Source organism: Corythoichthys intestinalis, chromosome 19 (genome assembly GCF_030265065.1).
Source record: "Corythoichthys intestinalis isolate RoL2023-P3 chromosome 19, ASM3026506v1, whole genome shotgun sequence".
Taxonomy (NCBI): domain Eukaryota; kingdom Metazoa; phylum Chordata; class Actinopteri; order Syngnathiformes; family Syngnathidae; genus Corythoichthys; species Corythoichthys intestinalis.
Genome location: NC_080413.1, coordinates 27,063,200 through 27,084,436, shown reverse-complemented (window position 1 = coordinate 27,084,436; position 21,237 = coordinate 27,063,200). Strand labels below are relative to the sequence as shown.

The 21,237-nt window shown below is 39.8% G+C and overlaps 2 protein-coding genes across 3 annotated transcripts; one reads left to right on the top strand and one right to left on the bottom strand.

The window, feature by feature from the left end:
• The first annotated feature begins 1,536 nt into the window (after positions 1-1,536).
• Positions 1,537-5,254, top strand: LOC130907933 (uncharacterized). The gene is made up of 4 exons (XM_057823477.1): positions 1,537-1,676; positions 3,805-3,903; positions 4,102-4,442; positions 4,528-5,254. The coding sequence occupies exons 1-4, from the start codon at positions 1,620-1,622 to the stop codon at positions 4,745-4,747; spliced, it is 717 nt and encodes a 238-aa protein (XP_057679460.1). The 5' UTR covers positions 1,537-1,619; the 3' UTR covers positions 4,748-5,254.
• A 2,361-nt stretch (positions 5,255-7,615) lies between these two features.
• On the bottom strand, positions 7,616-20,375 carry nit1 (nitrilase 1). 2 transcript variants are annotated; one of them, XR_009061415.1, is made up of 8 exons: positions 20,190-20,375; positions 15,787-16,020; positions 15,608-15,711; positions 15,407-15,543; positions 15,210-15,335; positions 9,819-15,130; positions 8,183-8,313; positions 7,616-8,081 (listed from the first exon to the last, which is right to left on the bottom strand). XR_009061415.1 is itself a non-coding variant. In XM_057822017.1 (6 exons), the coding sequence occupies exons 1-6, from the start codon at positions 20,255-20,257 to the stop codon at positions 14,846-14,848; spliced, it is 954 nt and encodes a 317-aa protein (XP_057678000.1). In that variant the 5' UTR covers positions 20,258-20,375; the 3' UTR covers positions 9,065-14,845. The 2 variants fall into 2 exon arrangements, 1 of the variants encoding a protein (XP_057678000.1); XM_057822017.1 differs by lacking the exons at positions 7,616-8,081; positions 8,183-8,313 and having other exon boundaries at positions 9,065-15,130.
• Between the last annotated feature and the right edge of the window lie 862 nt (positions 20,376-21,237).

Here is a 21,237-nt window from a genome sequence, read left to right as displayed (position 1 = left end):
TCCCCCCAAAAAAGTCACTTCAATAAAAAGATTAGTTTTTGATTGCAAAAATAAATTTGTGATTAAAAAAAAGCATTTGAAAACTATTTTTCTTGATTGAAACAACTTTTTCCATTGAAGTAATGTTGTTTTGTGTTTGGGCCACATTTTGGTTAGAACATTTGTGTCTTTATTATTATTCAATCAAAAAATAAATTGCTTCAAACAAAAAAACAGACCAAAAAAATCAATTAAATAAAAAATAATAATTCAATCATAGAAAAAGTTTGCACATGCGTCAATCATCGTTTAATAAAGTGAGCCGCCACAGAGGATTTGAGTAGACTCACAATGAAGCATTTAATAAAGCCAAACATTTTCTTACTACTTTATTCTTATTGAAAAATAATTCGGTGGGGCAGTAACATGTTTAAAACTTATTGTAATTCTTACATTTTGAATTGCTTAAAAACATTTATAAATGATACTGGGGGGGGGGGTCTTATATATGTATCTTTTTTCCCCAATGTAAAATCTGGATAAATACATTGAACGAACGCGCACAAAACATTGAGGGGGAGGCTACTTCACGGTTTTCACTTATTGCGGCTGGTTCTGGTCCCTATTAACCGCGAAAAACGAGGGATCACTGTATTTCTGAAAAGCTTTAAGAAGCAAGAATCATTCCCACCACTCGGGCCGGTGTTGTGCCGCCCCCGGCCGTCAGCTCAAGTCCCAGCCAAAAATAACGCGTCTCAGGCGGACGTGACGCCCCCCTTCATCCGAGAGCATGCCGCTTAATTTGACTCAACAGTGTTTCTTCGCTTATATTACCGCTAAATACACAAGCTTGACGCCAATTTAACGGGAGCCATTTTTTCACGGGAGATTTAGCTAGCTCTGACAGTGTTCAACGCAAGCTGCAACGAATGACAGTAACTTTATTATATCGCAAAATATGAAAACGGTTGAAACCATTACTCACCATATTCAATCTGCTGGCAAATACAGGCAAGTGTGTATGCTGCGCTCTGGTCTGCCCCGGCTTGGATAAGGCCTGCTTTTTGTTTTCGCAGTTTTGCAATGCTACCAAAGGTTCTCCAAGCACTCCGTGTACACGTAAAGAGTGCGCGCGATTGGAATAATGGAATGCAGTTTGGGCCGATGATTGGTTCTCGTCAGCGAAGCATCTAGAAGGATTTGCTTACTGTCCAAGTGTCACTTTTTTAAAGGACCTATTCCTGAATTGCTCACTTTACGTACTAAGTTCATCACATGATGATAATAATAATAATAATAATTAAATAAATAATATCTCCCGACCCCCCCATGTCAAAAAGAATTTCTCCTCGGATCTACGCAATTCAGGTAGGTCACCCTTTTTGACTTCAAAACGGCGAATTTCGCCGAAAGGTGAGAGATTTTAATGCCTGAAAATACAAACGAGAATAAAACGCTGCTCACAACATGTTTGGGCCTAAATCAAACCCGACCAACACCGGAATGACGTAAACCGTGACGTCACACGACAAGTGCTGCTTTGGCATCAGTTGGGATTTAGAAATACTGTACTATACATTGTAATAATAACCTCAGCGAGGACAATCGAAACTTTTCTGCTCGGTGGCTATACTTTTACAATGTCTACTTCCTACATGTTACGCTCAGCAAGTCATCATCTTGCCATGATGTCAACCGTGAGTTTTGAACATTTCTCTAAAATTTGTTTTAAATTTTGTTGAAGAGCGTCGTCTATTTTAACCGTTGATTTCGCCATTAGTGGTGCTTTGCTAGTGTGTTCATCTACGAACACAAGTGCTACAGAAAAAATAAACAGTACAATATCTTCATACGGTAGATTACAGAAACATAAACAGTACAATATTTTAATAGATTACACATATTGGTGTGTCTGCACTTAAACCCGTCTTTATTCATTGGCGCTAGCTTTTTAACGGTAAAATGCCGAACGAACATGCTTCAGGATGAACTCAAAATGCTCTGTAAACTAAAAGTGCAGTTATTTTAGCCTCTAAATTAAACGCAACCCTACCTAAAATTAAAATCCAGTCGTACTAAAGTTGAGAATCTGGATTTTGGCCCACCTATTCTGAATTTGTATACAACGTGGCAAAAAAGTATTTAGTCAGCAACGAAATGTGCAAGGTCTCCCACTTAAATACATGATAGAGGCCTGTAATTTTCATCATAGGTAGGCTTATATCTGAACTATGAGGGACAGAACTAGGGGGGTGGGGAGCAGAAAATTGTCTGACTTTTAAAGTACGTATTTGCAAATTATGATGGAAACCAAGTATTTGGTTAAGAACAAATACTTTGTTTGTTACATTCCCTTTTTTGGCAATGACAGAGGTCAAAATATTTCCTGTAAATCTTCAGAAGGTTTTCACACACTGTTGCTGGTATTTTGGCCCATTCTTCCATGCAGATCTCATTGAGAGCAGTGATGTTTTGGGGCTGTTGTTGGGCAACACAGACATTCAACTCCCTCCAAAGATTTTCTTTGAGATCCAGGAGATTGGCTAGGCCTTTCCAGGACCTTGAAATGCTTCTTACGAAGCCACTCCTTTGTTTCCCAGGCCGTGTTTTTTTGGATTATTGTCATGCTGAAAGACTCAGCCACGTTTCATCTTCAATGCACTTGTTGATGGAAGCAGGTTTCCACTCAAAATCTCACGATACATGGCCCCATATATCCGTTCCTTTACACAGATCAGGTGTCCAGGTCCCTTTGCAGAAAAACAGCCTTAAAGCATGATGTTTCCACCCCTTTGCTTCACACTAGATATGGTGTTCTTTGGATGTTATTCGGCATTCTTTCTCCTCCGAGCCCAAGAAGTTGCATTTCTACTAAAAAGTTACATTTTTGGTTTCATCTGACCAGATGACATTCTCCAAGTTCTCTTCTAGATCATCCAAATACTCTCTAGCAAACTTCAGATGGGCCTGGACGTATACTGACTTAAGCAGGGGGACACGTCTGGCACTGCAGGATTCAGTCCTTGGTGGTGTATTACTGATAGCAGCCTTTGTTATTTTGGTCCCAGCTCTCTGCAGGTCATTCACGAGGTCGCCCCATGTGGTTATGGGAATTTTGCTCACTGTTCTTGTGATCATTTTGACTGCACAGGGTGAGATCTTGCATGGAACCCCAGATCGAGTGAGATTATCAGCAGTCTTGTACATTTTCCATTTTCTAATAATTGCTCCCACAGTTTATCTCTTCATACCATGCTGCTTACCTATTGCAGATTCAGTCTTCCCAGCCAGGTGAAGGTCTACAATTTTGTTTCAAGGGTCCTTTGACAGCTCTTTAGTCTTGACCATAGTGGAGTTTGGAGTGTGACTGTTTGGTTTGTGGACAGGTGTCTTTTATACTGAGAATGAGTTTGAACACGTGCCATTAATACAGGTAACAAGTGGAGAGGACAGAGAAGCCTCTTAAAAGAAGTTACAGCTCTGTGAGAGCCAGAAATCTGGCTTATTTGTAGGTGACCAAATACTTATTTCCCACCATAATTTGCAAATAAATTCTTAAAAAATCGGACAAAGTGATTTTCTGGATTTTTTTTCTCTCTTTCATAAGTGATGTATACCTATGATGACAATTACAGGCCTCATCTTGCACAATTAGTGGCTGACTAAATACTTTTTCGCCCCACTGGATTTGTTAACATCCTTAAATTAGAACAAGTTGTACTACGTACTTCTGTCACCCTAATGTCAAGAGCAACGGACAGACAAATGGATGGCACTTGTTGGATGTAACTGCTACTAAATTCCTCCAAAATGTGTGTTTTTTAGTGTTCTGTGTCTGGAGTCCTGGAAGATCACGCCCACTATCAGCGCAGCTATGAAAGGAAATATCCCTTTATCAAGTGCTCCACTTGTACGGGGTGCAAGGTAAGCCATTTGAATGTTCTACTGTGTTGTGATTCCATAATTGAATTGTGGAAAAAGCAGTAATCAAAATGATTTGCTTCACAGAGCTAATTCTTTAAATAATATAGAAAACTTTAAATAAACATATATACTGTATTTATTATTAGTATTTAATAATTATAATATTTGTCAAGAACATAATAAATGTTTATCTTGCAGCCATTCCAGAGGTCCCAAGCTCCCCTGAAAAGGAAGAGATCATCTGAGACCCGGCCAGAGGCAGTGGTACCCAGTTTTAGCTCAACCACCCGACCTCATGACCTACCAAAAGAGACCGTGGAATCCATTCCCCTCATAGTCATTCCACCTGTTGGCCAAGAAACAGAGGCAGAGGCACCCATTCCTTACTCAGCCATCCCACATTGTGACCTACCAGTGGCATCCGTTTTTCCTCGCATCCCACAGCCCCCCATCTGCTCTCCTGAGCCACTAATCATCCACAACCTCTCAGTGGAAGAGCACCAGTACATCTATCATGAGATTGTGGATGAAAAATTAAGGTTCGTCTTAACTACACGCCAAGTACATTATGTTGTTCTCTATATGTATTTACAGTATTTAATGTTGCTATATTTTCTGTAACAGGTTCATGAAAGGCAGGACAAGAACTTACAGACTTGCAGAGGGACGTCTCATCAAAGAGAAGTTGTGGGAGCGTCTGTGTCATCCTATGTTCACAACAACAGAGGACGCAAATGGCCGCGTGCAAATCACCCCATCTTACGGAACTACGGCGCTTCCTCCTCAGTATGAGGTCGATATCTCACAAGAGCCCAAACCTCCAAAGTTGTCAAGAACACAATAAAAAGGACATACAGTGGGGAGAACAAGTATTTGATACACTGCCAAGGCAGTGTATCAAATACTTGTTCTCCCCACTGTAGCTAGTATGAATGAAATTCACCACATTTCTTTTAACTACATCAGTTACGAGTGAAAACAAAAGGGTCAGGAGACAACTTCACGATGGCAGAGAGACATTCTTTAATGGTATGGACATAAAGATCAAACATATCTTTCTCTGCTTCTCTGCAGCATGTGATGAATTTAACATTTTAAAACCATTTTTGTACATATGTAAATAGTTCAAGTTTGATAAATGAGTTGTTTTTTTTTGACAAGACTATTTTCTCGTTTTATTGATTTTATGACCGATGTTTTAGTTTGATATTCTTTTTAAAGTAACATTTTAAAAATAAGAACCAATTCCATTAAGATGGCATGGTGACTGCCTCTCTGACAATGGATGGATGAACTGTTGCTTTCAAAATATTAATATTTTTTCTGAATTTTACACAATGATGATTTGTTTGTGGGGGTTTGTCAACAATAATAAATATTGAATACTTATGACCTTGTTTTGTGTGTCATTATTCAGGAAATCAATACACTTCAGTAGGAAGTGGTTGAATAAAATGGAATCTATTTGAACAAACGTGAAGGAGTGGTCAAGATGTTCTTTTTCATATATTTACCCATTTAAATGTTTTTTTTTCCAATTTTTCTTTGTTGGATCAATTATTTATCATCTAACATATCGGCGAAAATGTGACAGTAACAAAAAAAATACATTTAAGCGATAGTTATGAGGTATATATCCGTGACTTTTTTACAGACGCCATTTTTTCATTGTGACGTTATTTGTTTAAAAGTTTAAAATATGCGAGTGAATAATTTTTTTAAGTCTTTTTTTTTTTTTTTTTTTTAACGAAACAGACATCAATTAATGACTCTTAGCTAAAAATTACAGACATTTTGAATAATAAATATAATTAATTACCTTCGTTTTATGGCTGAGTTGAAACAAAAGTGGTCGCATGACGTCTGTAAATGGGGGTTTCCAGGGTTAAAGGGACAAATTAAAAATAGTTAGGGGGCTTAATGCACCGTGAATCTGCTATGGCAGCATATAGACATATTGTTCTATCAAACACAACAGTTATTTTGGGTTAAAATACAGCAGTTTCTTTTCAAGAGGAGTGCAAGAGCAGAAACTGCTTTTTCAGTCTTGTCTGTTTTCCGCCATATACAAAGTCTAAACATCTGCTCAAAAGCCAGGTTCTGTGATTAAAAAAAACAAGCATTAACGTTTTTTTTTTCATTATTAATGCATCCTATAACTTGTACAACTCAAGGGATTTTGTTTAAAAGCAAAAACTAATCACATCCAATGTGTTCAAAATTTACTTCTGTTAAATTAACACACACCTTCAACCATTTAAAATGCCTCTGATTTATCCCAAATTTAAACTGTTCATGTCGGATTTTCCTGCTGTTCATTTTTCTTGCCAAAGCAGTGACTGATACGTTACCTGTTTATAATACCTAACCCTTGACTAAACTGGTCCATACGTGCACAAAAGTTTTCATCAATAGTACTGAACTCATTATCATTGATAGTTGAATATTTGTCCTACATGCTCAAATATTGTGCAATATTAAGTTTGTGCCCATCCACCATAATGGAATGATCAATAGCCCTTGCTTTTGCGTTTTAGTCTCAAAGCAAAAAAAAAAAAAAAAAACACACAAAAGTGGGCTAAAAATTGCTTTCAGCACCGCGCAAAATTTGGTCATGCCATATCATTCAAAGAATTGCTAAATACTGAGCCAAATGACTACAAAAACTTTTTGAATGGATGGAGATTCATTTGATGAACTTTTGGAGTTTGGTACACCATTTATAAGCAAACAAGAGAAAAGAGAAAAAAATTATGTGCAATGCCATAACCTGCTCAGCGACTTTTAATAAGTCTTCGATTTTTGGCAACAGGGAATACAATCACCTGCGGTATTTGTGTAGAAGAATCTCATATGCAAAATCTTTTCATCCGATCATTATCATCCTTGCTTTAGCTTTCCAAAGTGTAGGCCAAATCAGAAGAAATTTCTTTTCTTTCAATGACACCATGACGATGTGTTCCCTTCCATATCAAGTCAAGAAATGCAGATATAAAAGTTGTAAAGCAATAAAACTGCAACAAAAATGAATAAAATGAACAAAAAATATATTTTCATAATGAGTCAAAATTATTTTTTGAACAGATCATGTGACTAGAAACTAAGATGGTCATTTGCTTTGCATATAATTTTCAAAACAAAAAAAAAATTGAGGGAAGGGCAATTTTATTTTTCAAATGATTTTTTTCTTTCATTGAAAGGTTTTTTTTTTTTTTGATTGGGGCAACATTTTTTTGGGATTGAATGATTTAGACACACGTGTCCTAATCATAATATGGCCCAAATACAAAAAGGATTGTTTCAAAGAAAACTTTTTCAATTAAAATTAAGTGTTGAAATGCAAAATTTTCAATCTCAAATATTTTTTCCCATTCAAAAACTTTTTCTTTGACTGAAATTTTTCTTTTTTTGATTGAAGTGATTTTCTATTTGAAAATCTATATCTTTTGAAGCAACTTATTTTTTGACTGGATAATAAAAACAAAAATGTCCTAACCAATCAAAATAGTTGCTTCAATCAAAAAAAAAAAAAAAAAAAAAGAAAAAACAAAATAAAATCTAAGAAAAATTGCTTTCACATGTATTTTTTTTGTTTGTTTGTTTCAAATTTATTTTTGCATTCAAACACATTTTTTTCAATTGAATAATTTTATTTTATATAATAATTTTATTTTTGGTTGAATAATAAAGACACAAATCTACCTCCATATGGCTGCGCACTGGGGATGCAATTTTTGACTGAGGTAACTACATTGGCACGACACCGGCGGGCGTACCATATTCAATGGATGACGATCTTGGTGAAAAGTATTGCCTAAGCAACCTGATTTAGAATTCCCCTCAAGAATGATGGGAAAAAAACGCTCATTGTCAACTTATTATTCTAAATCTTATTATTATAAATATTCTTGTAAGTTAATTTTATTGCTGACACTGCGTTTCGGGGTCATCAACATGTTGTGCCCCCCCTGCCCCAAAAGTCAAACTCCGCCTATGCATTTAGGTCATCAATATCATCCACACAATTACAAAAAATGTCAAAACATTTGACGTCAATAGTATTGATGAAAAACATTGTGCCTGTATGGGAGCCCTAGGATGCAGCTTGAGAAAAACAGCTCCAGATCATCCCCTCTCAAAAAAGGCCTTGTAACTGGTGTGGTCATACATCTTTTGCACTGTAATTTTCAAAGAAAATGAGTTCCATTACTCAAAAAGCCACCATTTTTGTGCATAGCAGAAAATAAAGAATAATAATAAAAAAATTTAAAAAACTGACCTTTTTCCCCATAAAATGTTCAGATGTGTAAACTTTGACCTCTTAAGAGTTTGGGAGTAAAGCACGCTGGATGTGCTCAATTGGACAAGGTCATAGGACATCTTGACCCTGTGGTAGGGGATGATATTTGACTGTGAAGTAAGAGGAACACCAACACTACATGAGCAGGACTACCCAAATGTATGTGTGTGTATGAAATAGCAGTAGAGTAGAGCAGCATGTCAGTGTACACTGTGTCAAGATTGCTGTCAGTCACTCATCCATCCAGCTGGCTAATTGGCTCCTTACCCCTTCTCTTTCTTTATTCCTCTCTCTCTCCCTCAGTCTCTCACTCTCTACTTCCCTCCCTCGCTTGCCCTCTCTCTCTCACTCCATCAGGCATTGCTCCTAACTGCGCGCCGGAGGCCAAAATGCAGATGAGGACTGCCTCGCGTCAGGGGGAGCTTCTGCTCTGCTTAATTATCCGAGTGCGTGTGTGCGTGCATGAATGTGTGTGAAAAAGCATGTGTGTAAGAGAGAGACAGTGCTAGCTTATCGGTTTAGTGGCCCACACGCGCGCGCTCACACACACAAAGTTTTCATCGCTGCTGTTGCTTCTATGCTAAACAGCAAAGCATCCTGGGAATTGCAGTGACAGCTCATTTTGGTTTCCTTGCAGTCTAGGTTTGAAAGCTGCAGAAAGACAACCTGTCCCTTACCCCTTGCCTTCCCCTTTCTCTCCCCCCTTTCTAACACACACTGACACAAAAGCACACCTTCACGCATACACGCACACACAAACTCCTCTCTCCACGGTGCTCATGGGAACAGGTCCGGGGCCTGTCACAACGCACTCCCCACCACCACCAATCCACCCTCCCCTTACCACTGCAGTGACAGTGCTTGTTGACAAACGCCAGCAGTCATCAGGGCACCATGGGAAATCTTCTGCCACCATTTTGTCAGCAGAATGACAGAAGTTGTTAATGTCTCGCCTCTTGCCCTGACACGAGAAGCAGGGGCTGACAGACTCTGACACATGCCATACACACAACACAAACACAAGCGGTGCACACAAACATGCTCCCTGACGCGCACACACTGCTGAGGGCGGCCATCTCTACCAACACATGGCTGTATACGTACAAAACAATATGCTGCACACAAACACACACACCCTTCATGACCCCCAAGCCTTCCCACACTCCGTCAGTGTGTGTTAAGTGCCTGCCAACTAGTGTGGATATTTAGTGTATGAGCAGGCACTGTTAATGAGGAGGTGTGTATGGCTCCTAATGACTGAAGAGTGTGTGCACAAATAGTGTCTCCGTCCAACACAGATCAATAACATTTACAATCCCGACAGGAGATCGAGCCCGACCAACAAGCCTAACTGCCCGTTATGAGAACATGATGAACTCCAGACATTACCAACACACACACACAGATACATATGGACAGCTTCTCTGGACAGCCAATTACTGCTTCTCATAATCCACTAGCTCCACTCCAAGCTGCTGCATCCACCTGTGTGCACTCAGTGTGGTATCAACAAATGCAAGTGTGTATTTTTGTGTTTGATTCTGAGGATGACAAAATTCCCTGGAAAAATCTACAAAGCCAGTGTCTTAAGTACACGGGCCCATTGCCAGTTTACCTGTTCTCTCTGCACTGGCTGTCCTGTTAGGAAGCGAAGTGCCTGTTTCATGTCTCCAGACTTGAGGGAGTGATACTTGCCCGGGTGCAGGATGTGTTGAGGTGTGCTTCAAAGTGTATATTGGGATCCGCTCGAAGCATTCTAAAGCCCTGAGAAGAACAAAAGAAACATGAAATTTGTGTAAATGCTGCTGGTCTCAGTTTGGATTGTTGATATAGTAATGAATTTTGGCAGTGATGGCAAAAAGAAATGGTTTGTACATTTGTTAGCAGTGTCAAGGTGGGCGCTCACTATGGTGAGCTCTCGAAATTATATTTAATCAGAGACAGAGGTATTGTGGTGATATGAAGATAGATTTAGTACAAAAGGGCCTAGCGGAGTAATTTCCCAATGTTAAGCACAATATGTAGAGAAGACTAGCTATGCCAGTGAGATAAAACTAGATCGTAAATATGGGCAAGCTTGTATGCACGATATTGTTATTAGCAAACACCAAGAAATTCAAGTACAATGTGAAAAGGTTAGTATGCCAACAAATGAGGGATTCAATGACAAAGCTCCTTAAGCCAATACTACTTGGTAAAATACATTTTGGTATGTGGCATTTTTTTTGCCATTTGGCAAAATGGATTTTGGCATGTGGCATTTTTGAGTTTGTAGCAAAATGGAATTTGGCATGTGGCATTTTTTTTAGATGTGGCAAAATAGATTTTGTCATGAGGCAAAATGTATTTTGGCATGTGGCATTTTTGGGGTATATAGCAAAATGGAATTTTGGTATGTGGCATTTTTTTGCTATGTGGCAAAATGGATTTTGCCATGTGGCATTTTTTTGGTATGTGGCACAATGGATTTTGGCATGTGGCATTTTTGTTGATATATGGCCAAATTGATTTTGCCATGTGGCAAAATGGATTTTGGCATGTGGCATATTTTTGGTATGTGGCAAAATGGATTCTGGCATGTGGCTTTTTTTTTTTTTTTTGGTATGCGGCAAAATAGATTTTGGTATGTGCCAGTTTTTTTTGCCATGTGGCAAAATTGATTTTGCCATGTGGCAAACTGTATTTTGGCATGTAACATTTTTTTGGGTATGCGGCAAAATAGATTTTAGCATGTGGCTTTTTTTTTCCATGTGGGAAAATGGATTTTGGCATGTGGCATTTTTTTTGGCATGTGGCATTTTTTTGCTATGTGGCAAAATGGATTTTGGCATGTGGCATTTTTTTTTTTTTTGCCATGTGGCATTCTTTTGCTATGTGGCAAAATAGATTTTGGCATGTGGCATTTTTTTTGGGGGGTATGTGGCATTTTTTTGCCATGTGGCAAAATGGATTTTGGCATGTGGCATTTTTTTTGGCATGTGGCATTTTTTGGTATGTGGCACAATGTATTTTGGCATGTGGCATTTTTTTGGTATGTGGCACAATGGATTTTGGCATGTGGCTTTTTTTTTTGTATGTGGCACAATGGATTTTGGCATGCATGTGGCATTTTTGGAATGTAGCAAAATTGATTTTGCCATGTGGCAAAATGGATTTTGGTTTGTGGCTTTTTTTTTCATATGGCATTTTTGAAGGCCATGCACGTCCATGCCATTGACGGCAACGCATGTCCAAATTTTGTATTCATTTTAAATGGCAGAAAATAATGTGTGGCTGTGATTTTTGACGGTACACTTACCATTACAGCACATTGACATTCAACTGGACATTCAACTACCCAAGTCAAGCTATGCCTTTGACGTCCAAATTTTCCATTCATTTTGATTGGCAGAAAAACAGTAGCTAGAGCAACTCTCGGAATCACTGGCAAAAAAGAACAAATTTAATATGAAGAATAAAGAGGAAAAATGTAACAACTCTTGTGTAGCCCAAAGTAACGGAGTAAGAGTAGCCTTTTTTCTTCACACATACTCATACAGCAGATGTCCCTCTTAGACAACTGGATGTCAGGAATGCTAGGCAATAGCCGATGGCAAAGCAGCTATAAGTATGTTACGTTCCACCAACAATACTGTATTTTACCTTTAGTATCCTTAAATTTCTTAACAAGAGGCAATATTTTACTGTTGAGGAATGTCTTAACCTGAAAATTCTGCATGTAGAGACGTTCTTAAGTAGAGATACTTATGAAATTAATTGGTTCTGGAAGTAGTTGAAAATTCTGAAGTAGAGACGCTTTTTTTCCATGGAAATGCCCTAATCTGTTCCAAACCCCCCTATAATTCAGACATAAATCTTTTACAATGTTTATAATACATAAAAATGCATCAAAACATTTAATAAATACGTTACAATTAGATGATTGCACAATAAACATCAAATCTGAGTTGTGCATAATGTAAAAAACCAAGAATAAAGAATAAAACATAATAAACTCATGGAAAGTTGCCAGAGCACGAGGCGCGAATGAAGAGGATGCTGGGATACAGTAGATGTCCCTCTTAACCAATTGGATGCCAGGAATGCTAGGCAATAGTCAATGCAGAGCAGCTATAAGTATGTTACGTTCCACCAGCCATACTGTATTTTTGTCTTTGTATCCTGAAATTTGTTAATAAGAGGCAATATTTTACCATTGAGGAGTGTCTTAACCTGACTATAAAAATAAAATTGAATTGAATTGAATTATATAGAATCAAAACAAAAAACAAGTTTCTGGAAAAATGTGCCTTTTTTTTTTCAGCTGTCAGTACAAAATAAAAATTGGGACATCCGTTTTTTCTTGTCATTTATCTCTTCCAACACTCTGCTTCTCTACTTTGTCTGGATAGCAATAGGGACGTATCACTCTATGTGTTATGCAATTAATCAGTGTTTCTTAACTGGTCGGTTGTGACAAAAAAGTGGTTTATATTACCAGCAGTTGTATGAAAAACTATCTGAACCTTTTGGAATTTCTCACATTTCTCCATAAAATCACCATCAAATGTGATCTGATCTTTGTCAAAATCACACAGATGTATTAAAAATAAAAAATAAAAAAATTTTAAAAAGGAGGAAAATAAGTAGGTGAACCCTCTGCCTAAGGAGATTCAAAGAACAATTGAAACCAATTTTTAGGCAACAATTTAAGTCAGTTGTGTGCCCTATCACTGATGAGTGGTTTAACACTGCCCTTCCCACTATAAAACACACACCTGGTAAGAATTGTCTTGATGGGAAGCATTGTCTGATGTGCATCATGGCCCGGTCAAAAGAGCTGTCTAAAGACCTGCGATCAAGGATTGTTGGATTTTATAAAGCTGCGAAAGGATACAAAAGCATATCTAAAAGTCTGGATCTTCATCAATTGACAGTCAGAGAAGATGTCTACAAACGGAGAAAGTTTGGTACTGTTGCTTCTCTCCCAAGGAGTGGCCGTCATGCAACGATGAAGCCAAGAGTTCAGCGCAGAATACTCAAAGAGGTAAAAACCCTAGAGTGTCTGCTCAAGACGAGCAGAAATCACTGGCACAGTCCAATATCTCTGCGCACACATCAACTATATGTAAAACTATGGCCAAGAATGGTGTTTATGAGAGGACTCCACGGAAGAAGCCACTGCTGTCTAAAAAAAAAACCATTGTTGCTCGTTTAATGTTCTCAAAAAGGTACTTGGACACTCCACACAAGTTTTGGCAAAATATTTTGTTGACTGATGAAACCAAAGTTGAATTGTTTGGGAGTAACACACAGCGTCTCGTGTGGAGGAAAAATGGAACAGCTCACCAGCATCAACACCTCATTCCCATCGTGAAGCATGGTGGAGGGAGCATCATGATTTGGGGCTGTTTTGCTACCTCAGAACCAGGACAACTTGCAATCATTAATGGAAGAATGAATTCAAAAGTTTGTCTGGATGTTTGCTGGAAAACCCGAGGCTGTCTGTCAGACAGTTGAAGCCAAAAAGATAATGGATGCTGCAACAAGACAAAGATCCAAAACCAAGGAGTAAATCAGAATGGTTTCAAAAGAACAAAATACACGATCTGGAGTGGCCAAGTCAAAGTCCAGACCTGAACCCCACTGAGATGCTGTAGCATGGCCTAAAGACAGCCATTCGTGCCAGGCATCCCAGGAATCTGACTGAACTACAGCATTTATATTGAGAAGAATGGGCCAAGATTAGTTCTGATCAATGTGCCAGACTGATCTGCAGCTACAAGAAGCGTCTGGTTGTTGTTATTGCTGCCAGGGATCACAAAATATTAAATGTGATGGTTCACTTATTCATTTTTCCCCCTTCTGTCATTATTTGCATACTATCCTCATTATTATAAATATGAAAACCTATGTTTGGGTGGTTTTAGTTAAAGCAGACGCCAATTTTTTCATCTGTGTGATTTTGACAAAGATCAGACCACATTTGCTAGTGATTTTATGCAGAAATGTGAGAAATTTAGATAATTTTTCATACCACTGTAGGTGGGTTACCAACCTTGCCGAAGCCCGACAGTCCAACATTTAGTTGGTGGACTGCATTTTAAATCGTAACTGGTTCCCTCTTTCTGTAAGTGATTTGGGGTGAAACTGTATAGCAGGTGGCCCACCTTCAGTCTTTTCGTACCCAGGTCCTCGCCTCGCCCATATTGTTAACTATGGAGCTGGTGTGTTATTGCTGCAGGATGACCTGAAAGGTATTGAGCAACCGATTTGCTATTTTTCAAAGAAATTTCTGTTGAACTCATTTTCTACTGTTTTTTGTTTATTGTAGGAAGTCAGGTTAGTGGCTGTTTTGTTTTCCTTTTTACGATTAGCGGGTAAGTTAGCAGGTGGGGTTTTAGTGCAGTATAATTTTTGTGTCGTTTTGGCCTTGCCTTAAGCTTCTCCCATGTACTGAATATACAGTAGTGTGTCTTGGTCTTTGTAAAAAGACTGTGTGAAATTGTAGAAGTGTCACTGCCTTGTTTTATGTTGCATCCCAAGCCAAGCCTTCAATCAGGACACAACGGGCTGATATAAATCAACGAATCTTCATTCAAAATGGATGAAGATGACTCTTTCTTGGATCGTTCTTTTCAGTAGCTATCCACATGATTTGAATCAGTCTTGTGATGTTTGACACAGGGTCTCCAGCCTGGCGTAAAAGGCGGAATCTCTGCGATGCTTTCCGAGCGGCATGTTCAGGCGGACGCTGTGAATTTTCTCCAAGTCCACTTCCACGAGAGCCAGGCCCGCTCGTTCGCCCCCGCAGTCGGCCGTCACCGTGCCCCAAGGGTCCACGGCCAGGGCGTGGCCGTAAGAGGAGCGCCCGTCGTGATGCCAGCCCACCTGCGCCGCCGCCAGAACATAACACTGGTTCTCGATGGCTCGCGCCCGGAGCAGTGGCTGGAAAAGCAAAGGTGTTTAACCCGATTCAGTTTTTGCTCATAGAAAATTGAATGAATGTCGAAACGGCGTGGCCTACCTCCCAGTGAGCGGCTCCCGTTGCCGGCGTGAAGGCCGATGGGAAGGTCAGGATCTCCGCACCGCTCTTCTGCAACGCCAGCGAAAACTCAGGGAACCTCAAATCGTAGCAGACTCCCAAACCGAGCTGAAAGCAAAACGCCACGTTCAAGAGAAAGCTGAGTGGAAGCGCTCGTGCCGGCAGCGAGGTGGAGTCACCTTGCCGATGGGAGTTTGGACCGGCGCTACCAGCGAGGGTCCGGGGATGGCAAAAGCGCTTTCCTTGAGTGAGATACCCTTATTGGGAAGCTCCACGTCGAACAGGTGGCACTTCCTGTAAGTGGACACAATCTCGCCTGCGTGTAGATAAAATCAAATGTGAAGACTTGAACTCAAAGTTGTATCTTAGGAGAACAAGACCTTGATTGTTCATGATGATGTGGCAGTTGTAAATTCGCCGCTGGGCCTCCCACTCCGGTCCACGTTCATGGAAGCCACCCAGAGACAACCAGATGTCCAACTTTCTTTAATAGGGACAAGGCGCTAGAGTTTTGGTAATATGTAATAGCTGTGAATCTTGTGCAACGGGCCAAAAGTACCTGGCCATTTCAGCGTACTGCGTCACTGTATCACCCGTCAGGGTCTCGGACAGCGCCAAGGTCTCCTCTCGACTGGATCCGATGTAGTCAAAGGCTTCGGGAAGGAAGGCCACAAGGGCCCCTCGCCGCTTGGCCTCTTCAAGCAGGCCTCGGGCAGTGCATAAGTTGGCCTGCTTGTCGGCGGTGACGCACAGCTGACACAAGGCGGCCAGCGGATGGACAGAACTAGACATCCTGCAGCAATAATGAATCCCATAAGCCTGAGATGAGTTACTGTCAATAAACTTGACTTTAACTAAGTTGAGTTTTTCAGGTGCCAGGCCCAGAGTGGCTAATCGGGAGGAACGGGACAAGTCCCATTGGGCCGGCCTTTATATACCGTAATTTTTGGACTATAAGGCGCACTTGACTATAAGCCGCCACCCACCAAAACACGAAAACAGCATTTGTTCATAGGTAAACTGCACTGAACTATAACCCGCAGCTGTCCTCACTGAATTATGGGATATTTACCAAAAGATATTAACCAGTAACACTTTGTATGACACTGGCATCATAAGACTTTCATAAGACCAAATGAACCACCATAAAACTTTAAACCAATTGGCTGCGAAGCTTCATTGCTTCAAGAAGCTTCAAATGGCCACTACTGCTCCCTTGAAGGAGACAGTCCGCCACCTGCTGTAAACACTGTTCTCCTCCAACATGCATCCTAGCATGCACTGCAGTGCTAAAGATGTGTATAACAACAAAATTCATATTCTGTGCTAATTATTTCTTCAGTTTCTTTATTGTATGTGTATGAGTTATTGTTGTGTTATCTGTATGCTTACCTGCTGGTAGACAAGTTTCCCCTTCCTAGGAGACAATAAACTTAAACTGAACTGTTCCAATTGTTTCATTAATTGCTAGTTATGGTATTTGGGAACACTATTTGACAGTGGCATCATAAGATCTCCTAAGACCAAATGAACCACTATGAAGCTTTGAACCAATTGGCTGTGAAGCTTCATTGCTTCAAGAAGCTTCAAATGGCCACTACTGCTCCTTTGAAGGAGACAGTCTGCCACCTGCTGTAAACACTGTTCTCCTCCAACATGCCTCCTAGCATGCATTGCAGTGCTACTGATGTAAAGAACTCAAAATTCATGCTCTGTGCTAGTTATTCAGTTACTGTTCCAGTTGTTTAATAAATTGCTAGTTATGGTATTAGGTAACACTATATTTGACAGTGGTGCCACTGTCATAAGACCATCATAATTATGACATGACACTGCCATGAGTATTCATGAATACTTACGACAGATGTCATTTTGTGTCATCCGGCAAATGATTTCACTTTTGAATGGATATAAAAGATCCGAGCTGGACATAAATGGAGTTAGTGACATAATTTGCCGGCTGACACTTAATGATATCGGTCATAAGCATTCATTAATGCCCATGATAGTGTCATGTCATAATTATGACAGTCTTATGGCAGTCTTACCATGCCGTTGTCAAATATAGTGTTACCTATTAATCCAATGAATAAATAAATAAGCCGCATTGGACTATAAGCCACAGGATTCAAAATGAGGGGAAAAAGTAGCGGCTTATATTCCAAAAATGACGGTACTTTTCTGATAAAGCTGTCTATCAAACACGTTAATAATTGTGTTAACACAACCCCACTTTTACTCCGTTAATTTATTATTTATTTGATGCAGTGTGACCAGCGTGAACCTGCCTGCCCCCTTGGCATGACCGATTATGGTTTTCAAGCATTTTTGGATGAAAATACAGCGATGAACTTCCTGGCATTTTGGGCAGATTTCATGGCTGTGCGAGACGCACTATTAGCAGGAGCAAGCACACGGAAGAAGTAGGTGAAATCCCAAAATGTGGCACTCTCAGGCAGATCGTGGCATTTATTGGTCCTGAGCCTATAGGTCAGTCTAAGGTTGGCTCAGAACAGTTCAGACATGCATTGGAAAGACTGCTGATCCAACAGGCAGATCGTGGCATTTATTGGTCCTGAGCCTATAGGTCAGTCTAAGGTTGGCTCAGAACAGTTCAGACATGCATTGGAAAGACTGCTGATCCAACAGGATATTGTCATTTTCTGAGAAGTAGTGTACAGTCATGTGAAAAAATTAGGATACCCCATTAAATATTCAGTAACATATCAATGTCTGATCTTGTTTTTCCTTATCGCTGGAAAAGAACGTGATTTGATTGGAGGTAAACAACAAAACATTTTTATACTCATTAAACCAAATATATCAACAAAATTGCATATTCTAACTGAGGAAAAAGTTAAGACACCTTACCACCTAATAGCTAGGTGTTACCCCCTTTTGTGAGATGTATTTTGTAGCCATCTATCTGTCTTTGACATCGCTCTGATCAGATTTTGCCCCACTCCTCAATGCAGAGTACTTTCAGCTGTGAGATGTCTGAGGGGTTTCTTGCATGTATAACCCGTTTCAAGTCACCCCACAGCATCTCAATTGGATTAAGATCTGAGCTTTGACCCGGCCATTTCTTCCTTTTCAGCCAGTCCTTGGTGGATTTACTGGCATGTTTTGGGTCATTGTCATGTTGCAGGGTCTAGTTTCGCTTCAGCTTTTTAATAGATGATCTTACATGTTCCTCAAGCACCCTCTGATACACGATAGAATTCATGTTGGATTCTATGATGGTGAGCTGGCCTGGTCCTGCTCTAGCAAAGCATCACCAAACCATGACACTTCCATCTCCATACTTCACAGTTGGTATGAGGTTCTTTTCCTGGAATGCTGTATTGGGTTTACGCCAAACATGTCCTCTGTTCTGGTGTCCAAATAATTCAAATTTTAGATACATCTGTCCAAAGAACATTATTCCAGAAGTCCTGGACTTTGTCTACATTCACTCTGGCGAACTTCAGTCGGCCTCCATGTTCTTCTTGGAGAGCAAAGGTTTCCTCCTTGCACATCTCCCATGAAGGTTAAACTTGTGAAGTCTCTTTTTGATTGTAGAGGCATGCACTTTCACATCAACAGAAGCAAGAGCCTGCTGTAGGTCCCGTGATGACATTTTAGTGTATTTGGAGACTTCTTTTAGCATCTTGCGGTCTGGTCTCGGGGTGAATTTGCTTGGAAGGGCAGACCAGGGCATGCTGGCAGTTGTTTTGAATGTCCTCCACTTGTAGACTATTTTCCGGACAGTGGAATGGTTGATTTTATATTCTTTTGAGATCTTTTGAAATCCCTTACCAGATTCATTAGCATCTACAGTCTTCTTTCTGAAGGCCTTAGACAGCTGCTTTGATCTCACCATGGTGTTTTCTCTCACTTCAACAGTCAGGGGCACACCAAACTAAATATGAGGTTTAAATAAGGGAAGCCTCCTTCAAAACACTGGATAATGATGTTCTAATCATGTGCACCTGATGTGATACACCTGTAGTTCATTTTAAGTGGGATTGAATGTGGAGGTGTCCTAATTTATTCCTCAACAGAAATTGCATTTAAAATTACATTTTACAGAACGTTATAAAAAATCTGTTTTTTTGTTTTATTGGTTTAGTTCTATTACTTGAATCTCTGAAGATTGTTAGAATTGATATTAAATATCCATCTAACCCAAAGTGTTAGAAAACACACAGTCTTCAATAGAGTCACTTAGGGTGTCCTAATTTTTTCACATGACTGTATATAGTAAAATACAAGTACTATAGATTGTGACTGAGGAGGAAAAAAAGTTTTGGGCTACCAGGATAGACAAAATAAACATTGGCTCGGCTTTCACTCACTGGCGTGACGCCTCCCTCCCCTCGACCGAACTTGTTGGTAGGGCGAGGGGGTTTGCCACACTAAGCCACAGGTTGCTAACCGTCATATGCTATGATTTAGCCACAACTGGATTCATCACCTTATTACTATTCCCCCTTCACACAGCCGCTGGAAACAGAAATGTTTAATCCATCTGCAGGCGACCGGGAGATCATGATTTTGCGACACTGTGCGGGTGTGCGCTGGTCCTCATGGGAAACACAGTCTTCCTTAAGGCGAAACACTACCGTTTTTGTCCACCGGCACCACTAAAATCGATCAAAAATGAAAAGTTACATAGTGTTGCTTTAACTGCAGACATCACACAATTCATCGTGAGTAAACTATGAGCAGCATGATGTTAATAATGATTAAAATTTTAATCGCTTGACAGCACAATATAAGTACATTATTTAGGTAGGTCTATAGTCCGACTCCGTCCTAACCCTGACAGTTTATTTTTTAAAAGCCATTTTCTATTCTCTCCCATTGTTTTCAACTTATTTCTTTCACTCCCTGGTGTTGTTTACTCACTGAACTTTGGTTCGGTTTTTTAATGTGAAGTCACATAAGGTGCACATGACATGTAGCGGGAATGATAAATACCTGGAGGGTACTTGAGGAGTCCAAAGAGGCAGAGAGACGACTGATGACCGCAGCACAGAGACCAACATTGGTGAAAATTATCAACTGTGTCTTCATGCCATGTTAAGGTTTAACTCTTGTGTCCTGGTCCGCTAGTTTAGACTGGTGGCTAATCAGTATGCGAAAGCAACTCCACTTCAGGCAGCCACCAGGTCGGCCGTTTATTTGCATACAGGCAATCTCGCAGGCAGCCTTTGGGTTGTCCCGGTTGACTGACGTGCCTACCTGGCCGCCATGTTGGCAAGGACAAGGTTCCCATCAAAACCGACACACGACTTTGATGTTAGCACAAATATTTAGTCGTTTTGGCCTCAAACCCATAAACCAAAAATAAATGTTACTTTTTCTCTGGTGTTTTTTTCTAAATAATGTATTTTCGTTTATTTTTGAAAACATACAAACAGTCGATATAATCACAACCAACATAATAACTACAGTCATATGAAAAAATTAAAACACCCTATGGAAGCATGTGTGTTTTCTAACATATTTGGTCATATTGATATTTAATATTAATTTTAACAATCTTGACAGATTCAAATAATAGAACCAAACCATTAAAACTGAAAAAAAAGATTTTTTATAACTTTCTGTAAAATGTCATTTTAAATAAATGCAATTTCTGTTGAGGAATAAGTTAGGACACCCCCCACATTCAATTCCACTTAAAATGGCTAAAATCACACACAGGTGTATCACATCAGGTGCATATGATTAGAACATCATTACGGTTCTATTATTATAGTTTTGAACGAGCCTTGCCTTATTTGAACCTCACATTTAGTTTGGTGTGCCCCTGACTGTTGAAGTGAGAGAAAACACCATGGTGAGATCAAAGCAGCAGTCTAAGGCCTTCAGAAAGAGGATTGTAGACGCTTATGAGTCTGGTAAGGGATTTCAAAAGATCTCAAAAGAATATAAAATCAGCCATTCCACTGTCTGGAAAATAGTCTCCAAGTGGAGGACATTCAAAATAACTGCCAAAATGCCCAGGTCTGGCCGTGCAAGC

Bases quoted from the DNA above. Each gene is read 5' to 3' on its own strand.
- nit1 (XM_057822017.1), bottom strand. From the start codon at position 20,257: ATGTTGGTCTCTGTGCTGCGGTCATCAGTCGTCTCTCTGCCTCTTTGG. The intron at 15,712-15,786 runs GTACTTTTGGCC...TCCCTATTAAAG, and splicing joins CAGTACGCTGAAATGGCCAG to AAAGTTGGACATCTGGTTGT. The intron at 15,131-15,209 runs GTAGGCCACGCC...TTGCTTTTCCAG, and splicing joins CGGGAGCCGCTCACTGGGAG to CCACTGCTCCGGGCGCGAGC.
- LOC130907933 (XM_057823477.1), top strand. From the start codon at position 1,620: ATGTCTACTTCCTACATGTTACGCTCAGCAAGTCATCATCTTGCCATG. The intron at 1,677-3,804 runs GTGAGTTTTGAA...TGTGTTTTTTAG, and splicing joins ATCTTGCCATGATGTCAACC to TGTTCTGTGTCTGGAGTCCT. The intron at 3,904-4,101 runs GTAAGCCATTTG...TTTATCTTGCAG, and splicing joins CCACTTGTACGGGGTGCAAG to CCATTCCAGAGGTCCCAAGC.